Source organism: Parasteatoda tepidariorum, chromosome X2 (genome assembly GCF_043381705.1).
Source record: "Parasteatoda tepidariorum isolate YZ-2023 chromosome X2, CAS_Ptep_4.0, whole genome shotgun sequence".
NCBI lineage: Eukaryota > Metazoa > Arthropoda > Arachnida > Araneae > Theridiidae > Parasteatoda > Parasteatoda tepidariorum.
This window is the reverse complement of record NC_092215.1, coordinates 22,010,723-22,036,229: the sequence shown is the minus strand read 5'-3', so window position 1 is coordinate 22,036,229 and position 25,507 is coordinate 22,010,723. Positions and strand designations below refer to the sequence as shown.

The window sequence follows — 25,507 nt, the reverse complement described above, 5'->3', positions numbered from 1 at the left end:
TTCATCCCCCAAAAATACCAGCCTGGGTAGGGATTTTTCAAAATAAACCCCGGGTTTTTTTTCCTGCCCTACTTCTGGGAAATATCTCACAAGAAATTAAAAAGAAAATCATGTAAGTGACCAACCCAAAATGCTAACTCCCAAACCACTTTTTTAAAAAAAAATTTGCTAATTCAAAAATCTTTAAGTATCTTAGGAAATGTAGTTGGCATTTTAAGGGGTAACAGTGCAAAATATCCCTTCCTATAAAATTTTTTTAAATTTTATCAACCCAGTGATGGGATGAAATGTAACCTTGCCAGTTGGAGGATAGGAACCTGGAAAAATAGAAATGTCTGCTATTTTTACAATGAAATTCTAGTGTTTCTAAAATTCCCATAGAGTTTATTTGTGTTCTTGGTCTTACCTTACTAGTGGGATAACTCTGAGTGATTTGGCTTTTTATTGAAAAATATCTTTTTAAAAAAAGGAGTTCATATATGACTTTTCAGGAATAATATATTGTACATAACTATGCAATGAATATCTTGATTAAATTGACAGTTTCTAGGTCAAACAGTTTTGTTCCAATAGGCTTTCAAATCTTATCTTCCCTGTTTTACCCTGCTTTTCCCTATGTATTAGAAGATGCAAATTGATATTTAAGTGAGGAAAAACAAACCGTTTATGCTGGTTTTATAAGTTTACCCATATTTTTTGTTGTGAGAAAGCCAATATTTTGGTATGCCGTGTGTATAACTCGACTGCGGAAAAAAATTAGTAAAATAAATTATAAAATTTCTTCAATGAAAATATTTCGCCTTGTTCTTTCTGAATATGCCTCATTTACCCTCAAATAAAAATACCTTGAGGTGTAGCTGTAAATAAAGATGTTAATAAAGATGTAACTGTGGCACGGCCACTTAATCAGGTTTATCTTACCACCTGCTTGCTAGTGTTATTTAACCTGATGCAGATGATGTTCTGGAATCTTTAAATTTGTATCTTTAGGGTATGTTTTAAAAGTTTTCCTTGTTTTATATTTTTAGAAATATTTGTGAATAAAGAAACATATCTTTTTCTTAATTTTTTTTTGAACATAATTTTAGACATTGTTAAAGAAAAAAAAACCTTTATTTGTAAAGAAAATATGAGAAAAATGCAGAACTTTTTCCATATAACTAATTAAATAAAAGATTTAAAGGAGATAAATTAATACAGGGTTATTCCTATCTATCTCATTGTTTATAATGTATCGATATTTCATGATTAAGGAATACCCCACTTTATTAATAGTGTATGATAGTATGCAACCCCATGATTTTCGTAAAATTTTGAGGATTTCAAGTTTACTTAAACAGTGGAATATATGGTAAGTATTATTAAATTCTAATGAATTTTGATTAAGAGAAGCGGGATAAAAATTAATGAAACCGGTTTTAGAGCTTGACTAAACTATTCACTCAATTTCATTCTACAAACAATCATGCCTTGTTATTTTTAATCTTGATATTTTTTTTAATGTTCAATATATTTTTCCTTCTTATTAATTTGCAACGCCAAACGTCTATACTTTTTAAAATTTAAAAAAAAAAATATCATATAGATTCTTGAAATGTATATTAAATATGTTGATTTCTGAACATACATCTTGTGTACTGAAGATATTTTTATAATAAAGGATCTATTACTGTGCACAAAATTTGAATAAATGTTCATATGTTGTATTATAAATGAGTTAAATGGTTATATTTTCAGAGTTACATTATTGATGTCAAAGTATCCCATTGCAAGTGGCATGTTTCTCGAAGATATAAACAGTTTGTTGAACTTCATGAGAAGGTATGGTACATTAAGTTAATTTTGATCTATTATACTTATAAACAATTAGGAAAGTTATTATTTATATGCAATTATTTGCAGTTTAGTTATTTTATTTGAATATTTCTTTATAAATATTTAACTGGTATTTTAAAATTAGTGTTGAAATCTATTCAAATTATAATATTGTAATATTAATTTAAATTATTATAATGAATTCGTAAATGGTTGTGAAATGTTCTTGTCATTTTTCTTATTTTATACTTTTAAGGTATTATATTTTTTTGATTATGTTGTAATAATTTGTGTCATGTGTTGATTGTTGTTCATTTTACAACATTAGTACCTACAAAATAAAGTTAATAATTCGAGCACAAACATACTTGTCAGTGTGTACAGGAATAGAACATCAAACACAAGGGCACACATGTAATACATTTAAACAAAATAAAAAAGGAGAAAAACTGCAATTTACTATCAAAATAAGGACTGCAGTGTTCTTTTTAAATGTATATATATTTTATTTGATGGAATATTTACTTTAATTTATTAAATAAAGATGTTTTTATCTTATAAATCATTCCAAATTTGAAAATTTTAATTTTTTTCAAAACTTTTTTTGTTTTAACAACACTATCATTGTAAATAGATATTTTTAGTTTCATTTAAAAAAAAAATATGATTTTTCAAATTTTTAAAGTCTTATAGAATTTTAAAAATGAATAAGTGACTAAATTAAAATAAAAATAAATAAATAATGACCTTCATTTTATGCATAAAAATATTATTTGAACTCACAAAAATACCCTAGTTTGTAATCTTTTATCTTCTTATTTAAATTCATATATTAATGAGATTTTAAAGTTTGAATGTTCAAAATCTGCTTTTATCTCATCATTTGTAAATAAGATAACAAAAGTGATTTTTTAGTACAAGAAATAAAAATATAAAGTAAAATATATCTGAAGATCAGACATGACTGTGGTGTACTTTAGTATACACTCTTTTTAAAGTTATTTATCAAATTGTTATGAAAACTTCATTTTTCGAATTTATTACAAACTAAGGCACTAATTTTGAAATAAAATCTAAACTAGTTTTGAAAATATTTCATCAGGGTTGCCTGGTTTAAACAATGTGGTTAAATCACATTGTAAACCAAATATTTCATTTTTTTTTTGGAAAAAACAAGCATGTTTTTTTTTTAATTATTTTTTTTAAACAAAAATAATCTTTTTCAAAGTTAAATTTTTAAAAATTATTTATGTAAATTTTAGTTTGAATAGAGCCAAATGAAAAAATATTAAATTTTCTCATATAACTTTTCCACTTTTAAATACTAATGGAAATCTGTTAAATAAACATTAATGCAAAATTTTTTACATTTTTAGATACCATAGCTTTCTTGCAAAAATATCTATAAAAATAATTGATGTTAGGAAAATGTTCTAAAAATGTTTCATTTAAAATATAGCTATTTCTGTAAGAAATAGTTCTTGAAATGAATATAGATGGTAGCACAAAGTCATGTGATTCGTAAATGTTTATTTTTAGGTTTTATGTGTTATGTAGTTTAGTTCTCTATGTGTCTTTGTTGCAATTAAGTTGTGTTTTTAAAAATATTGTTAAACTTTTTCATTACTAAATAATAAAAATTCTCCCGTCACCTTCCTTTATCTTTGCAAAGAAAGGAGAGAAAAGGCTGCTGCTCATGTAAAATATTTCAGACAGTGGTATCTTTTCATCTGGTGCTAATATGATGCCTTAATTGTTTCCATTCCTCTTCCCCACTAAAATTCCTTTTTACTTCTAAATCAATTTGGAGACTATTTAACACAACTGTTTTTTTTTTTTTTTTTAAACTTTTTTTTTTTACAGAGAGTCTAAATTTAGTCATTGAGGTGTTCATATAAATAAAATATTTAGTCAGACATTTGACAGGTGAAAAATTTTGAATATAACACTATAGGGCCTCCTGCCTTATAAGTATGCATTGCTACTTTCTTTTTTTCTGTGCATCGTGGGAGGTTTATCTTTAAGGAGGTATTACCATGCTTCATATCAAATGATGGGTAGTAGATGTTAGGGGGTGTTAAACTAATAATTATATATATATAAGGAATACCAGAAAATTTTTTAGTCAAATACAAGTGTCTTTCTTAGTCCCATTAATGCCATGCCCAACCCAAAATATTGCAATAATGTCAAATATGCTTTTACGAAAAAGTGATAGTTCTGTTATAATATCTTAATTTGTATAGTAACTTAATTTATATTTATATGTAACCTTTTAATTTGATATTTATTTTTAATTCTATTATTAATTTCCTTTTTTTAAACTTAAAATATCAATGTAAGATATAATGTATTTCAGACCTTCTTCTGTTTTTGGAACACTTGTTTGGTATGACAATATTTATATATTTGCTCATACTGTGAGAAAAATCCCAATGAAAAGGTTGAGGATATTTTTTGACCTACTGGTTTTAAGGTGGGTGGATCATTGAGCTCCCCTTTTTAATTCAGGATTGGTTAAAGATATTTTACTTTTAAGTGGATAGTTATTCTTAACTTAAAATGATTGGGTTTTAACTTTTAAGGGGGTGGTAATGTGGCATAATTGATTAGAAGAGAATGAGAAAATAAGAAAATGAACTAAGATTGAAAATGAAAAATGTTGAGAGGAGAATGAACATTTTAACGTGAAAATCGAAAATAGAAATGGGAACCTTTTCACATTCTTCATTTGTTTTCAATATGTGTAATATATATTTCATTATGTGTAATATACAGTAGAGAACCGATTATCCGGAACGATTGGGACCATCGCTATTCCGGATAACTGATTTTTCCGGTTTTCTGAATCACTACAAAAAGCCGTTTTTTTTATTATTAAACCCAACTAAAAAAAAAATTTAGAAATAATCTTAAAAAGAAAAAAAAACGATGAAGTAATACACTAATGATTATTTCCAAAATGATGGTAAGGTAAACATCTTTCAAAAAAGAAAGAAAAATCCTAAAATCTTATGAGGAAAAAATTTTTTTTTTGAAAATGGAGCGAAAATTTATCGAATTTCGTTCCGGTTTTTTGGTTTTCTGATTTACGGATCACGGGTTCTGTACTGTATATTATTGTTACCAAATGAAGAATGTGGATATATATTTCATTATAACCGTTTAGTATAATTATATTATTGTTATGGCCTAGTGGTTAGCGTGTCTGACTGCGGGTTTGAATCCCGCTCAGGGCATGGATGTTTCTTTCTCTCTCTGTGTTCTATGTCCTTTTTTTTCTGTGTGAATGTGACCGGCCCTATAAACGGGTTTGTGGTTGTGTGACGTGGGCGACGCCTCTCCCCCGTTGTGGCTTCGCCATAGGTGCCCACTGGGTAACGAGAAGAGAGTAGCAATTCTGGCATTTCTGTGGCCAATGGGACAATCCCCAAGCCATGTAAAAAATATTATTGTTAAAGTACTTTAAATTTTATATATATTCTCTTTTCTTTTGATTATTTAAAAATAAAACTAGTCACACTGCCCACAATACAGTACATGTTAAAATCAACTAGATATTTCTTTCTGATACTTCAACTTTAGCTCCTGTTCTTTACTTTTATGTATTTATATTTGTGTATATGTTTACAAAATTCAAATGCTTTCATTTGTATACTTCTATGTATATTTTTTAAATAGATGGTTAAGGAATATGGTGTTGATAAAAATTTGTTACCACCGAAAAAGATCTTTGGCAATAGATCAGAATCTTTTATATGTGAACGGAAAAAAGCTCTAGAGCATTATCTTCAGTCACTGATTCAGCTATTCACAATTCTACCTGAACCTCTTGCAATTTTCTTGGATTTTCAAAAATATGTAAGTCCCTTATTTGAATTAAAAATTTTAAAGTTGGAAATTTATTTTCTCAAACTCTCAAACATAAGAATTAAGTACTATTAATTTTCATTATTAACAATAGCATTATATGTAATTTTATGTGCTTTGGCAAGAGAATTCTTTTACTTTTTCATCAATAACATTTTATGTTTTTTAGTTTTGTTATATTTGGTTGCTCCAAATCTACAATCGGCAATTATATTCTAAACAGTGTTCTATTACAGGGTTGCCACTCCACAGGGAGAACAAGAAAAACCTGGAAAATACAGGGAATTTAAAAATTGCCTGAAATAACAGGGAAAATGCAGGGAATTTTGATTTTTTCTTTACAACAGAGAAAATACAGGGAATTTTGTTTCTTATTTTTGTCTTTTAAAAAATGGTGACCACACAAAGCGGGATATTTAACCATAATATTTCAGCTATACTAAACTATTTCATTTACTATAGCATTATTTAAACATGTTCAGCTGTTTTTCCAGCAATTAAAACTAATAAATATAGTTAGCCCAATATAGCTCACACAAGAGCATAGTAATTGTTGTTTCCTCTTAATATATTGCGTATAATATGTACAGGGAAATCACAGGGAATTTTATTTCCAGATTTGAGTGGCAACCCTGTATTACTCCTTAAACATATGTGCCATGTTTGATCAAATTATATATATATTTTTAAATATATGAAATGTTAATTTTTTTTTTAAATTTTAGAACAGTTCTCATTCATTATTTATAAATAAATATATTCCTCATTTATTCAATTAAAAAATATAAATATTTGAGCAGCTTTTTTATGAACATACAAAATATTGGCCTTTATATAATTAATACCATACCTTTCAACTGCTACCAAATTCCCAGTTTCAGAAAATAATTTTTTTAGTGTTTATATATATACTGTAATTGCACAGAGATATGCCGCCCTGGTTTATATACCGTGCTACTAAAATGAAAAAGTTTTTCATCAAAAAAGCCGCTCCATTGAATACAGGGCACAAAATTTGAGTTTGTGATCGATCGCAGAATAAACACATCTTTTTCAAATAACAAGTTATATACGAAATAAATGATTAAATTATTAAAAATCAATAAAATAATTATTATATATATGATGAATTTATTTATGCAATCTTAGTTAAAATCAGAAATTATGTATTTCAATAATTTTTATATTACCTTTTCAAATGTAGGGTAAACTAACCAGTGAAGGAACACTTAAGCTTCACTTGCCTTTTACAAAATCATATTAATTTCAAAATTCGTAATTTTAGTTAAATGACAGTGTCAACATATTTGTTACTAATTGCAAATTATGTAAAAAAATTGTAGAGAGCTTACATAATATTGTTTTAAAGTTTAAGAGGTTCAAATAACAAGTAGTAAGAAGATCAAGTGAAGGAACAGCTCTTACCAGTGAATGAACACCCAGTAAAGGAACACTTAATTTTGGTTATTTTTTAATGCTCTTTATGAATTTATAAGCTATACAAATATTTAAGAACAAGCCTATTCTTGAAATTATAACATATAAATACTTGGAAAATGTTAACTTTTTTTTGTGATCATGAATTGAAAATTAAAGTGTCAACATATTAATACATACTGTTCATTCACTGGGAAATCTATGCCCAGTAAAGGAACATGCCTGTTCCCTCACTGGTTAGAAGTTTTTTTTCGTATTTTTAACATACTTTTGATGCAGAAAGGTACAAGAAAATTAAAGTTTATCTTTCATTTTCATTAACTTAGAAAAAAACCCAGTAAAGGAACACTTGTTCACTGGTTTTTCATCGTTTGGTGATCCAGTGAATAAACACCCCATTATCTCAGTACTTTATTATGCTATGACGCTTAAAAAAAAAGAGTAACTTCAATAACTATATTTTGAATTCTCTTTTTCACAGTGAGAAAAATAAAACTATTACATGCAGTTAATTCCACTTCAAACATATAAATACAAACACTCACCTTATAATTTTTTTCAAAGAAACAAGGTGTTGCAGAGATAATAACAAATTCAAGAATCTTTCCAAAGAAGTCTATTTGATCAGGCAATCCAAAACATTGCTAGATGACTTCCTATTGTTTGGCAGTAAGCTGTTGTTACCAATCAATCTAAAGAAAAACTTTTAAATTCTTATTTTTAATCAATATATATGAAATGTTCCTTCACTGGTTGGTTTACCCTATACAAAATAGTACCTTGTACAATCGTGTAAAATTCAAATGCAACACAATAAAATTTCGTTAACAAACCGATTTAAAAAACTCGAATTATATGTAAGCCAAGTGTTTAAGATCATAAATATGATTAAAATAAGTTATCCACATGCATTAAATTAATAGAAAAATTTAATAATAATTCAAAATAATTCAATAATTCAAAAGTATTATTAATAATTAAATAAAATAAAATAAATCTTGTTTCGTGCAAAATTGTACAACACAAAACAATCACAAACACATCCTGTTTCTTTTTACTAATTTTAAATTTATAAATTTTAACCTATCAAATAAAAAACAGCTTAAACCATTCAAATTAATTTTTATAAAATAGATATAAAAATAAACAAATAATCTTGTTTTGCACAAAATTAAAGCATAAAATGATAGCAAATGTATAATTTCTTTTATAATAGTATCTCAGTTATAAATAAATCAAATGATTAAACAACTTAAAATTGTTAAAATAAATGTTAAATATAAATAAATAAAACAGTTAGTGCATTCCTCTTTTACCCACATGCTCACTATATTGCATCATTTTACCTGTACATCTCTAAATCAATCTTCTAAGATTTTATAATATTCTCTCTTTATGGTTATTAATTTTTTATAACTATTGATTTTTATATGTTTTTGAGACAAAAAAAATAAAGTGATATGAAAAATTTAGTATTTCAGTGCGCAAATGTCAGAAATTTTTATTTATCTTAAGTCAGCCTATTTCTTATGCATTCTGGATATAGAAGTTTTTACTGTAATTTTATTTTTGTTGCTTTGTTATTTTGTTTATTTTGTCTAAAATGATTTTTTTTCTGAAATTTAATAATTTTATTTAATTGTCCATGTTGTATGTTTTTAGGAAGTAAGAGCCATTACTGCCGCTCTCTCAGAGACTTTCTTCTCTACAGGTATGTGTATTAAAAAATATTAAAATCAAATGTTAAAAAACACTTTTGTATATCGTGTATTTACAGTTAAACTGTAACATAACTCTTGAGAAACAGCTTTGTATTATTGTATTTAATTCAGCTTAACATTGGCATAACCTTGGATAAGAGGTATTGATGATACAACACTTCCCAAAATAACCACAACTTCACCTTTCAACTTTGAGGCACTAATAATATTCAATGTATAATTAGATTGATATTTTTATTTCATATTTTGATGGCAGTAATCTTTTAAAAATATCTTTATATTTTTTTAAACTTAATGTTTTTGTTTGCTTAAATATTTTTCTGTTGCATTAGCATACATTGGACTTGTAAATGACCTGATTGCATTATTCAATCATGTCTAATTAAAAACTATCAGAATAAAATATATCTTAAATCTCCAAAAAAAAAAAAAGAATTTTTTAAATATTTACTTCTAAATTATAAAAGTCATATGTCATATTGTATTGTATTCATTTTTCTTGTGTGTTTATTATGGTTACTTATTTTTAAATTTTTTTTAAAATTAACTGTGGGATATATCTTGTGCTGTCATATGTTTATTATTTTTTAAGAAGTCACTGTTTATTGAATTTTTATTGTCAGAAATACATTTTTAAGAAGTTTAAAATTTAATCTAGATGCTAAAATTAGTTTTTTCTTTTATTTTTAAACAAAAGGCAAACTGAATTTCAAAAAGCGCAGTGAATATTCTCGGTTGCTTATAAATACATTTTCTTTGCTTCTACTTTTGAATGTTGAGGATGATGTGAGGATGAAAAGACATGAAAAAAGAGAAGAAAAAAAAGTCTTAATATCTTGCATTATTCTTCCATGCTATGGAACTGGTAGAAGACTGTCAGTTACACATACAAGGATGGATACTTCTGATGAATTAATATCTAGTATGTGAAACTGATGATGACTTAATTTCTGTAGTAAATCTTTCCTTTCACTTATTTATCCAACCTTTTTTTAAGACTTTAGCCTTTTTCCATGAAAATTCTGTTACTGTACCATTATATAGTATTCAAAATATGAACAAGATTTTTTTTAAAAATATAAGGCAATTATTTTAAGGCATAATTTGGTCGCAGAAACCCTCCAGTATGGCAGCAGGCATTGCAGATTATCATGGCATCTGCAGATACTTTTTCATATGAAATTTCCAAATAATGAATAAATAATAGAGATCAAATGACTAAGTAAAGATGTTTTTTCCCACCTTCTTTGATGAGCAATTAGAAGGATTTCTCCATCTTTTGGTATTCGAAGACAATTCATTAGGCGGTACACCGCTTCAATTAGATATTCGATAAAACACAATTCTTTTTCCGGAGATATTTTAATTTTTCGCCAAACTTTTTTTGCAGGGATAGCATGACAATTTGTCTGCAAACACAGAAATTTGTACATGATCTTTATGGAAAAAATAGAACATTATAGAATACTCTGCTGTATACTTTAAAGGAATGATATGAATATTTTAGCTACATGATCTAAACTTATTTTGGCTTTTCATAGTGAAACTTAAAACAACTGAATACTCTGGAAATGACCCATTTTTTATACTCTATCCCCGTTCTTTCACAAGGTTATATGGCAAATAAATTTATTCCATCTCCCTTTTTAAGTACAATTTCTTATGTTTCAAACTAAATTTAAACAAAATACATTTTCTGTATTTAATTTTCATTTACCTTGAATGTGATAATTTAAAGTTTGCAATGCACATGATAGCTTAAGCCTAATTTTTACAATAATAGCCTCCACCTGATTGGGTTGCAGGTAAATTTTGATTTATGAAGATGGTGCTGCAGTTTGACTCAAATTCTGCTACCAGCGACATAATGGTTATTGTCTTAGTCCACATTACAATCAATAAATTTTCAAATTGTAACACTTTATTATGCATATAAGGAACATTGTTGTTAAACTTCATTCTATACATTATTATGACATGCATATTTCCTTTGTAAATGTGTTTGTTTTGCACATACTGAAGTCTTACAACAATCATATATCCTTTATAAAAGTTCATTTTATATATATACTTCCTATGTAAAACTATGTACAGTGCACAAAAAGAAGAAAGAAAAGAAAAAGAAACAGCCCACCCTGAATAACTTTTGATCTAATGATCAGATTTTCACATTCTAAGACTTAATCGTAATGGCTCGAGAGGGTGATCTCAAATATGTTAATTTATTAGTGCAGACGATATTTTAAGTTACGAAATCAGACATAAAAGTATACTTTCTCTGGGAAATATGGTCCCAATAGTTTGGTTAGGAGAGAACTCCAAAGTTTGGACCCCTTAATATATATTTTACTTCTTGCGTATTTCACTATATCTTGTGACTTTTTTAAGCAGAATGAAAATTTTTTGCACGCAATTATAAAATTTGTTTATCCAAAGTTTATCCAATCATATGAAAAATAACTTAAATAAATGTTTATTATTTTATTTAAGAATTATCCCAATATTTTTGAATTGTATGGTACACAATTTTTTGTATCATTTTAAAGAATTTAATTTCATATCACATAATGCAAAATTTGAGCTTAATTGGTTTAATAGTGCCTAAGAAATAGAAATTTAAGTGTCTGACTTTCTTAAAATTAAATTTCTCAAGAATTTTTTGACGGATTTTGTTCAAACTTTGTATTTTGCCATATAAAATTACATTCTTTAAAATGATGCAAAAAATTGTAAACCTTACAATTCAATTTTTTACCATTCTTAAATAAAATAATAAAAATAATAAATATTTAATAAAAGTTATTTTTCATATGGAATGATCTTCGTGTAAACAAATTTTATAATTGTGCATGAAAAGTTTCCAATTCGCTTAAAGAGTTATCGAGGTATAGCAAAATATTCAAAAATAAATTTGCATTAAGAGCTTCAAAGTTTTGAGCGCTCTCCTATTGGGACTATATTTCCCAGATTGCGGCTACCCCTATACTTTGGGGGTCAGAAATCCGAATCCGTTGAAAAAAGGTATCTTTATTCAGAGTAAGTATGTTTTTGTATCTGATTTCATAACTTAAAATATCGTTTGCATTTATTAATTGGCATATTGGAGGCCAACCTCTCGAGCCATTCAGATTGAGTCCTAGAACATGAAAATTTGATAATTTGATCAAAAGTTATTCAGGGTGGTCCTCTATTTTTTTGCACACTGAAACTTAAACAGAAAAAATTATAAAAATAGGAAAAACAAGACACTACTAATGCAAAAGGTGTTACCAAGCTGAGAATAGAGCAGACTTCGTATTATCAAAGAATGTTGGGAAGAAAAAAAATGCTAAGAATTTTCTCATTAGAGAAATTGTATTTATGAGTGTTTTTTTGCTACACTGAGTATAAGCTGTTCATTTTGTTTTGTACCAATTGAATTTTGTAGTGTTGTCTTTTAAATTATTATTGTTGCCATTTCCATATTCTGCAATATTACAAATAACAAAATTTCTAACTGTTTAACTCAATATGCATTTGTCCTGTACAAAAATTTTTGCTATATGTTTAAATAAGATCAACTTCTTATTTTCTTATAATATTACTTTTAATAAATCATTTGAGAGTAAAACTTTATCTACCACATTAACTTATTTTTATTTACATTACAGGTGAAGAAATGCTTCAACGTGGTGTTTCATATGAATTTACTCCGACTCAACTGCATGCAATATCTGAAAGATTGAAACTGGGAGATCCATCTTGTAAGTTATTGCAAATAAATCACATGTACACATTTTTCTATAATAAAGGGAAAATTAAATTATCATTTTTAAGTTTTTAACCATCAGAGATATAAGTTTATAACTTTTGTAAATCTTATAATCATGGCTTTCCTACTACAAAATCAATTTCTTCTAATGTTGTTCAATACCAAAGAGGAAATATAAATAATTTTCAATGTCTGAAGGATTAAAATTAGTTGAAGGTCTATGATATATAATATACAGTATGAGCAATTTGCTAACATTTTTTATGGTATGTTTTAATTAAATGATGACATCGAATTCATAGTCAAAACATTACTACTCACTAGTTTATTTTTGAAAGTTTGAGGTTATTTATTTGGTCTTATAACCTATTTGTTTTTTTTTTTAAATTGAATTAGTTTGTGGTTGTCAAACTACGAAGAAAATAATACAGTTTAGTAGGAAGTTTTTTTTTAAACAAATTATGTACAATTTTTTTTCTAAACCGTTTCTAGTTTTACATCAGTTCTAAAATTTATTTATAGTTTGACGCTAGCTTAAAGGTCATTCTCTAAAATTAGACAAAATAAGAGTAAAAAAAATTAGACAATATTAGAGATGATTTTAATTTTTTTCCCTATGTACAGGGTGATTATAATTACAGTTTAAGTTTCCATATTTATATAAAAAGAACCACTAATATGAATGAAGTTAAATATGTGTAGAATATTATTGAATTGGGAAAGCATAAAGCATAAGAAAAAAAATTCCAAATTTTAGTGATAAATGGTGCTGTAAGCATCATGCACATGACTCATTGCAATTGTTATAAAAACCCCAGGAAATGGCTTTTCCTCATTTCGCATCTGAGAAGTTTGCAATGACTGTCTTAATTATGGATAGTGCTCTGCTTGTAAAGCTTTTTTTTTTACTAGAGCGCTGACTGTGCACCAGTAGATTTGCAACATTTCCGTACACTCTAGTGTCTGAAAAAAGGTGTTTGTGAGATGACTGCCGTGGGTCTTGAGAAAATGATTTAGAAATTCAAAATGACTGGTTCTTTTGATGTGTAATGTGGTAGAGGAAGGAAAAGAATTGATTCGACGTTATTTGAAGAAGTGATCACAACAGTGCATAAGGAGTCAAACGGTGGTGTGCAACCATGCAGTGCATAGGGAATTGCCCTAACATTGGACAGGCCTGTAAGCATTGTGCATAAAATTTTATGGAAAGTCCTGCATTCCTATCCATACAAAATTATCTATGTGCAAGAGTTGCTTCCCGCTGACCTGCTAACAAGAGGGACTTTAGCTCCTTTGGGAGTGAACAATGAATGGCCGTGGATCATTTTGTGGACAGACTAAGCCCATTTCCTTCCAAAGCTCATTTAAAGAGAAAATTAGATACTGTTTTTTGTTCTGATATAAATTTGTAAAATAACACTTAATTAAAAATTTTTTTTGTCTTATCTGTGACCATTTAAGTATCATGTAATCATCTAAAGGGTTCATGATTTGTTTATTTTTGTTCATAATAGGAAAGGAAAAGTATGAGTAGAAAACAAGAAGGTTGTTGCAACTTTCAAATGTAAGCATAGATGTAAGATGTAAATGTAAGATGGTTTTTTAATTTGCTAATTTTTGCTGAAAAGGGGGGAGGAATGGTCTACAATTGCCGCACATATGCTTATATAATATTTGAACAAACCCTTACCTGTTATTTACTGATCAATTCAAAAGCTATTATCATACATCTATCTTTTTATCATTAAAAGTAGATTTTTTTATGTATTTTTTATTAGCAATTAAAATTAATATGTATATTTTATTAGATTTCAAGAACCCAAAACAAGACATAGCACATTTAGTAGAGTTTGTGACACAGTTGAAGCATTTAATAATAATTGGTAGCTCTGAGTGTTTGGAACAGAGTAATATTATCCCTAATGAACTTTCTTTTGATCTGTCTTTGTTTAAAAGTGCTGTTACTCTTGAAGTAAGTGTTCCTATTTAATATACTTAAAACTTTCATGTCATTAATCATACCTTAGTGTTGTTTTGCCATTGTTCCAGAATATTTCTTTCATAATGAATTCTCTGATACCTAATCAAGTTTAGATTTTATAAACAAAATGTAACTAAATTCTTTTAATTATCTTTACTTTTTTTGTGGCTGACTCAAGCATATTAAATGAAATTTAGCAAGCTTTTGAAAATGAAACAAATATTCTTCCCATAACCAGTATAGTACCAGTAAAAAAGGTGCCAAGTTCAGTATAGTATTAGTGAAAAAAGTGCCAAGTTCATGTTTTTTTTAATAATATTTTCTATGAGTGTTGTCAAAAACTATTTTAAATTTCTTACTCAAATTTATATTTTGGAAATACCCTAAATCCTTTTTACCTGTAACTACATTAATAATTAGCAAAGCTTTGAAAATAATTTTACCACATTTAGAGTGATGTCTTTTTTATTTAGACAGCTTTATTTTACTATATTTCCATATAAAGTTTTTGCTTTAACTAGCTTTTATAAACAAATAAGTGTTTTGCCCAGTGAAATATACAGTCCACTGCCAAATTACTATATGCGCTATGAGATTCTATGTAAAATCTTAAATATCAGGTGATACTATTCAGCATTATTGTTTTTACTCGGCTGAAACCGGTTTACACCTGTTTATGTTCGTGTATCAATTGGTTAACATTGTAATGCTATATGTTAAAAATAAATACAAATAGTAAGTATATAAAAAATCTCCTGAATTAAAACCCATTACATGTATGTTTAAGTATAAAACTATTGCATATAAAATTATTGCATATAAAAACTCTTGCAAAACATGTAATTATTAAAACACTACAGCGCATCTAATAACTTGGTCTAATTATTATAATATACTAATATAATACCTGATATAATAAATATTCTATATTTATATAATATATCTTATTTATCCAATCGTTGAATTTATATTACATTATATATCGTCTATATTAACCAATTGATACACGAATGTAAACAAGTTCAAGCGGTTTCAGTCGCGTAAAAACAATAAAATTATATAGTATCCTCTGATAATTAGAAACTTGCATAGAATCTTATAGTGCGTCTAATAATTTGGCGAAGGACTGTATCTCATTTGATAAGGTTGAGATATAGTGAATTTGTCTCCCACAAGTCAGAGTTTGTATGTTCCTGGAAACATTTTAAAAAAAGTAATAATACTAAAATGAAAAATTGTATTTTACTATATTTGTAATTGTAAAAATATTTTAATATTCCTAGGTAAATTTGTCTAGCTCCAATGACATTCGATTTTTTTTAATTTTTAAGTGAAACCTATACTGAACAAGTTTTAAGTTTTAACATTTTTCCTGGTGCATATGAGCCTTGACTTGTTTTGACTCAAGAAGCCAGATTTGAACAATGAAGCATGCAAGTTAAAGTGTCATGTTTAGGGAATGCATCTCCCACCTTGGAGTGGATCCCTTGAGTTGGATTCACAAAATTATACATAGGATCGAGTATGAAGACATAATAGACTATGTGTCTTTATGCACTCAATTCTCTTGATCATGGTTTCATCTCGCTGTTATAACATGTCCTGATATAAAACTTTGCATCATTATTATGTTCGGAACATGAAAATGATCAAAAGCACAAACCCAAGCATGCTCAGAACTGGTTCTTCTAACATTGTGTGATAAAGAAATCCAGACCTTAGCATTTTAGAGAAAGGAATGGGCTGAGCTGAAGCATTTACTTGTGTTAATAAATGTAAGAAATATTGATGAAAAGTTTGTCCAAATTGAGAAGAAATAGAGAGTTGGATGAATGAGAGAGGAATCTGAGAGAAATATCTCTAATTCATCCAAATTTTCTTCACTCTAAGCCTGTAAAGTGCATAACTTTTAGGTAGACCACATACACAAGTCGTAAGAGACATACAGGAGGCAGATTCCCTTACTTTTGCATTAGCATGTGCACATCACCTCATGCGTATCTTTGCAAAAGTATGAAATGCACCACCTGTCTGCCTCTTTCTTGCTGCGTGCTTCCTCAGTGTGTGACCTATCGTAGTGATGCCAAGGGGCTTGCTACAATGCATTAGTAATTGTTACTATTTCCATCAATCTTGGTGATTTAGTATTTTTACAACTTTCAACTTTCTAATTTTGACTTGATTTGAATACTATGTAATACATTAATGTCAATTAATTTTAATTATTAGGTATACAACTGCAACCTGGCTAAGAATTTAACCTCTGTTGATATTTTGCGGGCAAATTTAAAGACATTAATTGTTCATAAAACTTTGGAAAACATAGCAGATATTTTACTTTGTGGCATACTTCATTGGTGTCCAATTACAGATCCTCTTCATACTTGGCCTTTTTGGAATTCAATTACTTTTCTCAACTTCAGCCACAATCGAATCACAAAAATACATACTTCAATTGTAAGTTAAGTTTTGTAATATAAATTTTTCAAACTAAAAGTAAAAAATTTCTTCTTTTTATATTTAAAAAGATAGTAATTGCAGTAATACAAAGTAGAGTCAATAAATTCCTGGAATGATCACATACATTCAAGCTGGTGTTAGTTAGAAAATAAGTATTTTTTTAGAAGTTAGCAGCACTAATAACGAAAACACACTGCCATCTGGAATTCATTTCTGGTACTGTTGGTATTAGCTGCTGATCATTTCTGACAAAGCAAATTTTTTATTTGTTTATTAAAAAATTGTCTTCTAGTTGCTACCTAATTGGCCTTTTATTCATTGAATATGCACCTTGTGTATTTTATTACTATTTATATACATGTGGAATTATGAGCATTGATAATATGTTGAAAAATTTATTATTTTACACTTGTTTCTTAAAATTTTCTTTATTTTAAAAATTGATCTTTGTAGTGTTCCCCATGATTTGAGAAATGCTTCACAAATTATGCTTTGCATTATTTACATGAAAAGTATTTTTAATCACTTAGAATTTTCAACTTTTGAAAAAGTGGCCACATGTTTTTGTAAGTGGGCACTGTTAAAAACGTTACATCTGACCAGTAGAAAAGTTTTCTAATTTTCCCTATGTCACATGCTTATTTATTATTTTCGGCATATTCAGTAATAAATCTTGTTTAATGAAATTTTTTAGTTTCACAATTATTGATTCAGCTGATTATGAAAATGATCAATTCCGATCAGCAAATGCAATCATATCATAGAATTTTTAAACATTAATTTGAGGATGATTAATTCCCAAAATTACTCATGTACAAAAAGTATTAGGCATTATGTATACTGTTTTCTAGATTATTAAAACCCTTCTTTTTAATTATTTGATTAACAAAAAATCTTGAATTCTATAACATTTAGATAAATTTTTGTATGAGGGAATGTTAATGAATTGATACTGATAATTTTTTATGTGACACAGTACTATAAAAATTTGCTATATTTATTTGACTCAAACTGACTCAAATTTATTTGACTCAATTATAAGTTGTTCAGTGCTCTGTTAAATTCTACTAGAAGCTGTTAAAACTTTCTATTCTTAACAAAGTTATTCTGAAATAAAATATAGTACATTTTATTTACTTTTGGGATAAAATTTGCTTTTATTATACTTAAGCAGAACAATTTGTTTTTAAGTTTGTCTTTTTAAAAGTAGTCTGGTATATGCCTACTATTTTAAAATATGTAATGAATTTTTGAAAAATGTTCTGATTTCTTTCTTTGGCCCTATATGAAGCCTTAATACTTATTTTATATGTAATACTTTAATTGTTTATGTTAACTGGATGCTGTTTTGCATAAAATTCATTACTAGATAAATATAACTAATTTTATTATGGTGCTTCTTAAGTATCATATTTTAAAAATTGTGAAATTATGCAATTTATAAATGTTACATCCGCCATTTTTTTCAAACTGTCATAAAATGTTTATTGTAAGGTGTTGCATTTTCATACAATGTCTTTAAGGTTGTGTAACTTCAATATTTCATAACATTTAGATTATTATTAGCAATTTTTAGTTTTAATCATAATAGAATTGAAGTAGTAAAATGTAGACTTGAAAATAGTAAAATATAAATTATAAACAATTTACTGATTTGTAACTTGATATCTTTATTAATTTTTTGATGATGATAGCTAAAGATATCTGAATTTTTTTGCTTATTGATCATTTCGTGTAATCATTAGACTAATAAAAATGTTCCAACAACAATCAGAAAGCTAGTCAGACAAATATGTATGCTTGTATCCTGATATTAAGTTTTGATTTGTGCAGGGTTGGCTGGTTTAAACTAATGTAGTTTAAAAATTGTCTTAAACCAAAGTTCTTTTTTAAAAAACCGGGCTTGGTTTTTTATTGAGAAAAAAAATCTTGTAACTCTGACTCAGTTTTCTATTATTTATATTAATAGATTTAGTTTAATTACAATGAAATGAAAAAAAATTGAATTTTCCCATAAAAATCTTTTTAATCTAGAGTTTAATAGCTAAAGTGAGTTTGTTTTTCTTAGAATAAATACTTTTGATTTGTAACTTTTAAATGTTTAAGTATTATTACTCTTTTGTGATAATATGTTTGAAATAATGTGTGCAAATGTAAAGATAAAATATGTTGTCTCTAAACATTCTAAAAATTAAACAGACCATCACAAACTTCGTGCACTGATAGTTTTTAAAATTATTTAACAAATGCACTTATAGAACAAGTTAAGATCAAAAGTATCTATCTTTTTCAATAATAATAGGAATAAGGTGCTTTTCCCAATTTTAAAAATGTGCAATTATTTTCATGAAAAGGTTTTTTTTTTTAAAATCAAAAGAAAAATTGATCCCGGATAATAATAATCTAGATAATGTCATGTTTTTCAGGTTATTTTTAAAATTTTTTCTGTTATCCTGATAAATTTTTTTTTATTGTATGTATACGTATGTTTTTATTCTTAACAATTGCAATGGGAACATGCATTGCAATGCTTTCAAAATACAATGCTCAGATGAAAGAGCATAATTCTTAAGTATTGAAAAATTTTAAAAATCATATGAAATATTTTCAATGCATGTTTTTTTTAATGTTGCATAATTTATATGCATTGTTATGCTTTAAACTTAATTGTGCTAAAATAAACAATTTTTTACTTACCTTTACTTCACTATTTCATATGTATATATGTATGCCGGTCAAGTGACATTTTTAGTCCTTTTCATCTTTACAAAGGAATCCCACGGTTCAGGGAGAACAGAAAAACCTGGAATTGTCAAGAAGTTTTATTTTGACCCGAAAAAGCAGAGAATAGTCAGGAAAAATTGCAATTTTTTAGAAAAACCTGGAAGATAATCAGTTACAGAATAGTCAGTAACACTAATCAGTTATTGAGATTTGAGTTAAATAATTCTAGCATCTATTAAAAATATTTGTTGCAAAAATGTCACACTTTAGTAAAACATTCATGCTTTCATCATTATTTGATGATATATATATATATGTGTGTGTATATATATGATTCCTAGATAAATTATTGATAAAAGGGAAAATTGTGNATATATATATATATTTGCTCACAAAATCTAATATTTGACATTGCAAATAAAAAAATAAAAAAAGTTTTCTGAAGAAAACACTCTCATAAGTTAAAAGTTAAAATTTGTATTCATTTATTTGAAAAAATTGACATGATAATTTTATTAAGTAAATTGATATAAATGTTGTGAATTGAATACTGCTAATTAATGACATTAAATAATGCTTAAGTATGATAAATACATAATATAGGGGAGCACGTTTTTTTACATTCATTACTAATATAACTCTTTAATATTAGATTTTTATCCACATTTTAAGTTGAATTGTAAAGTAATGTATAAGCATATTCAAAATCTCCAGTTTTTCTTCTTTTTTTATCATATTAGCATGTCTATGGAAGGAAAGTTTAATGTTTATTGGTTTATAATGTTTATTAGTAATATTAATAGTTGAAAAAGTTTTCATGATTATACTTCATAGTAGTTTTTTATATTTAATTTAGATCATAAAGTACTATTTAACCATTTGTTTTAATAACCTAAAAAAGACCTTCTTTAAAAAAATTGGATTTTTAGTTTTTTTGTAAAATAAACCTTGTTTTTTTCCCTTACCCTTGATTTGTATAATATATACTTAAGTATTCTATCATTTGTTTTCTTTTTGCATATAGTTAGTAGAACTTTTAAGAAACCGAATACTTATGGTTTTATTTTTTTTATGTAGAAACTTTTATCTTCTGTGAAGCACATTGATTTAAGTCACAATGAAATTCAAGTTATAGAGCACATGGAAACATTATCTGAATTATCTGTTTTGAATTTATCTCATAACAAAATTCAAGAGGTTGATTCTCTTCATACTAGACTGGGAAACATTCACTCATTAAATCTGTCATCAAACAAAATCAAGAGCTTGCAAGGTAATTCTAAGTTTTAGTGTTTATAATTTTTATTTTATTTTCTAAGCTTTATTGACTGATTAAACTAAATATGCAAGAAATCAAATGTAATTTTTTTTAAATAATTTTCTTAAATCACATAACAGTTTATTACAAATTATAAATTAAATTTTGTTAGAAATTAAATGATTAATTTTATGTAATGATTGTGTTGCATAAAAGGAAGTCCAAAAACAAGTTTTCCCTATCAACTGCCAATATATGTGTGCATAAAAAACAAAAGAAAAATCATTAGAATAAAATGAGATATCTTTATTTCTATACTCAGGAATCAAATTACATTTAGAAATTTTGCTATTTTCTAACTGAGAATCAAGCACATTGAGAAATTTGTTATTTTTTTTTATATAAGAACTACTTACGGTCATATGGTGCACAAAAAAAAGAACATCGGAAAAACTTAATATCGAATTGAAAGTTTTTCATGTATAAGATGCAACCTTAAAGGTTGCAAAATATTCTAACTAGCTAATGTAGGAAATATTTTAAGTTATGAAATTAGGTATTAAAATTTACTTTTTCTAAATAAAGTGCTTTTTTCTACAGATTTGAATATTTAATACTCAAAAACAATCTGAAAAATATATTCTGGGTAGTTTGATTGCAAATGTTTGAATTTGAACTTCTAAATGTTATTTTTTACTTTTTGCTAAATCAATAAAACTATTGAAACAAATAATTTTTTTTTCGCAATTTATAGAGAATTTCTTACAAAAACTAACTTATAATAATTATTATTTTTTAATTATTTAATTTTACAATGTTCAATAACTTTTGAATCATATTAAAGTATACTAATTTTTTTCATCATCTAAATCTCTATAACTTGCATTTTTTTTGAATCGCGAAATCAAAAATTTGAAGACAATGAGTCAAATAGTTTCTGATCAATAAAACTTAAGATAAATAATATTTTAAAGTTTTCATTCAATGACAAAGTGATATCATTTTATTTTGTTTCCTCACTTATTCCCTATTTTGTTAAATTGTTTGGAATAGTAATTTTGCACGGTTAAACGGTTCAATATATTTAAATTACCTAAAATTCTTGTGTTTCAATCTTCATGATATAAATATTTTTATCGCAATGAAATAATTCCTTGTATGCATTGTATTTTATCGTGATATAATTGCAATTTAAATGTAACAAACAAAACAGATTCTCTTTTTTTAATTTAAGATTTTTTTTTAGGGTTTTCCAAGTTATTTTCTGTATCTGAACTTCTTTTAGAATACAATTTGATATCATCATTACCAGAAATCTCTCACATTAGTAAACTACCCTGTCTTGAAACGTTGAGTTTACAACACAATCCTGTCACACTTTGTGTAGATTATAGGCCCCAAGTCTTACTACTTTTTGGATCTCTTGCTCCTGAAGTAAGTGCTTTCAAAGTTATTCAACATGAAAAACAGTAAAATATAAATTTTATATCATTGATGGAACATAAACTAAAATGAAACATTTAGAATTGAATTACTTTATCTGTTTATATATTTTTTTGACAGTTAACACTTGATGGCTTAAAAGCTACTGAAAAAGAGATAGATACTGTGTCGATTTTGCAAGCCTTAAAACAAGCTCGAGGAGAAAATTCTTCCTCGTTGGTCAATCAAAATCTTTCACAGGTATGCTAATATTGATAGCTCTTTTAAGTTCAATTGTCTCAGGGTGCGTAGCATTTTTAAAAAGTGCTGAAAGGTGCTTTTTTCCGATTTCATTTTTTAAAAGCCCTTAAAGGTGCTTTTTTTATTGGGTGTTTTTAAAAAGTGCTTAATTTTCCTTTGTTTAAAATGAGATTTTTCCTTTACCATGTTGATTTCCGCTACGAATTATAATAAAGACACAGTTCACATTGTTCTATTCAACGTTTCACAATTAATTCAAACCCAATCAATCTACTTCAGCGTATTGTCAGTCCGTAACGTATGAAAACGCCATTTGTTTTACTTATTCAAAATTTCATGATTTTTGACAATAGTCAAAAACAAAGCCAAAAGGGTTTTTTTTTCGACATGTAGGTTAAAACAAGATAAAACTATCAATTGTCAAAAACTTTCCAACCTTGCCTAGTTATGATATTTTTTAAAGTGCTTAAAAATATTTTTTGAGTGCTTGAAAAGTGCTTAAAAGGTGCTTATTTTTTGTTGAATAATTTCGCTCCGCACCCTGTGTCTATTTTATTTTTATTATTATGCTTGACTGATTTTATACTTTTTTTAAATATAAATATGCTAAGTGTTAAGGAATTTTATTGATTAAGTGACAATTTTCCTATGCTACATGATAATATTAAAAATGAGATATCAGCTCTTTTCCTGATGCATTTGTTAAAGTTGATAAATCAGTTATATCAAATTTATATTTATCCAGACATACAAACTTTCATAATAATTGTCCACTTCAAATCTAATTTTTTTCTACAAATTTACTTGGAAAAAGTAGCATTATATAAATAATCAGTCAATTAAATTAATGTTTGCCAACAGTTTTTTTCTCCATATCCCCTAATTTTGAATTATAAAAATTAATATTCAAAGTGAAGTAGACTTTTCAGTTAGGGTTGAAAAATATTTTATTTTCAGAGCAATTTTTGCTCTTTATTATACTTTAATAAATACTTCATTTTTTTATTATACTTATATTTTTACATCATAGTGTAACATAGTGTCTTCTACAGGTGTTTTTGTTTTTTCATATTTAATTTCTTAATTTTAGGGAGAAAGCATTTCGAACTCTTATAACCATCATCAACAAATTCAAAAATATCAAGAACAAAATTCTCCAGGTGATTTTTATTACTATAGTGCTATGTTTTTATTGATAAAATATATGTCACAAAAATTCATATAAATGTTAACTTTATGAAAACTAATTCTTTTAATGTTGTGAAGCATTGTAAAAGTTATTTTTTTGCATATTTCTTTAAAATTTTATCTGAGTAAATAGTGTTCGGCCATTTCACAGGTTATCGATGCCTTTATTTGCAGGGCCCGCACTACACATTCACCACCACGCAAAATGCTGTAAAATTGTAAATTTGGTGAAAAAAATTGTGTTTTGGCAAAAATATTGGTGAAGGATTTTTTTCCCCTGGAAAGAAAAATATATATTTAACTTGATCATCAAAATTAGGTCAAAGTGAATTTTTCTAAACAAATCAGTATTTTTTATTTGATTACAGTGATTTTCGGTAGATAAGCTGTATAACCGATTAGAATTGGGTACAAATAAAATAAGCCTGAAACAAACTACTGCAAAATACTTTTTTATTGCAGAAAATTAATCATAAAAATTGTTAAGATTTGCTTTTGGCAAAGACATTTGAAAATTGGTGAATAGTTTTGATATTTGGTTAATTTACTGGCTAATAATTTGAAATCCTTAGCGCTGGCCCAGATTTGCTACAAGATTATGATAAATATATAATTTTCTTGCTTGTGGTTTAAATCCAAAAAGAAACATTAGTATTATGTTGAAAATATTTAAGTATATTTTGGAAGATTAGTTAAGTTAGTAATTATTTGGAAATTTTAAAACCATTCCTCTTTTGATGATGAGTAATCAATCACACACTAGCACCTTTCAGAGCAGGTGAAAAACTTGTTCATATTTTTAAATGTGACTAGAGATAATCAAGAAAGTCACATCAAGACTGACTATTTCTCTGTCTTTAGATCTGTACATCTGTTAACTGTTACCCTAGTAGTCAGACGGTTCTTTTGTTTCAAATTGCATTTCAGTTTAGCTGTTGTGTGTGAAGTATGAAATAAAATCACTAAAAATGTCCAGAAAAAATATGTCAATTATACTTCAGAATTCAAACTTAAAGTAATTAAAACTGCTGAGGAAAAAGGTAATCAAGCAGCTTTAAGAAATTTCAATATGGATGAGATGAGAGGTCTTAGGCAAAAATCTATTTAAGAGTTTTTAATTGCTGACAAACGAAGACAGCCTGATAGGAGAGGGTATCCCTGCTTATTTTTTTATGGCTTAAAGGCAAGAGCTTGCACAGCTATTGAACAGTGCTTACCTTCACATTGGAAATAAGGATGTAAAGAAAATTCGTCCAGTATTCGGTATTCGGCTCTTTTGCTGAATATTCAGCCAAATATTCAGCAAAGTATTTTTTGGAAGAATATTTTTTTACTAAGTTTTTAGAGAGGGGCAAAGTTTTTTCAATTTTTAGAGAGCATTTCTAATGAATGTTATTCTGTTATGGTAGCTAATTTCTAAAAATACGACTATGTGAAAAAGTTAAATTGAGATTTTTAACGTTTAGATTTTTTGTTTAAAAATTAAGAACAATTTTTGTTTTGGTTTATATCTAGCTTTTTCTCTTTTAAAAGCATTTGTTTTTATAAACGTTTTCGTTATGACGCAGAAATTATGAGGGTTTATATTAGAGGTTATTCTTCAATTTTTTTTTAAATAC

General features: G+C 26.8%; 1 protein-coding gene across 4 annotated transcripts in view; it reads left to right on the top strand.

Moving 5' to 3' along the window:
• Positions 1 to 25,507, top strand: part of LOC107449681 (nischarin) — a 34,016-nt gene that overhangs the window by 2,051 nt on the left and 6,458 nt on the right. For 3 of the 4 annotated variants that reach the window (XM_016065287.4, XM_016065289.3, XM_016065288.3), the window contains exons 2-11: positions 1,738 to 1,821; positions 5,497 to 5,676; positions 8,785 to 8,833; positions 12,494 to 12,586; positions 14,403 to 14,566; positions 16,805 to 17,032; positions 20,837 to 21,032; positions 22,264 to 22,451; positions 22,581 to 22,700; positions 23,791 to 23,860. In XM_016065287.4, the coding sequence (XP_015920773.1) occupies positions 1,738 to 1,821; positions 5,497 to 5,676; positions 8,785 to 8,833; positions 12,494 to 12,586; positions 14,403 to 14,566; positions 16,805 to 17,032; positions 20,837 to 21,032; positions 22,264 to 22,451; positions 22,581 to 22,700; positions 23,791 to 23,860 (1,372 nt within the window). The remainder of the gene's footprint in view (positions 1 to 1,737; positions 1,822 to 5,496; positions 5,677 to 8,784; positions 8,834 to 12,493; positions 12,587 to 14,402; positions 14,567 to 16,804; positions 17,033 to 20,836; positions 21,033 to 22,263; positions 22,452 to 22,580; positions 22,701 to 23,790; positions 23,861 to 25,507) is intronic. The other variant, XM_043041834.2, reaches the window with a different exon arrangement.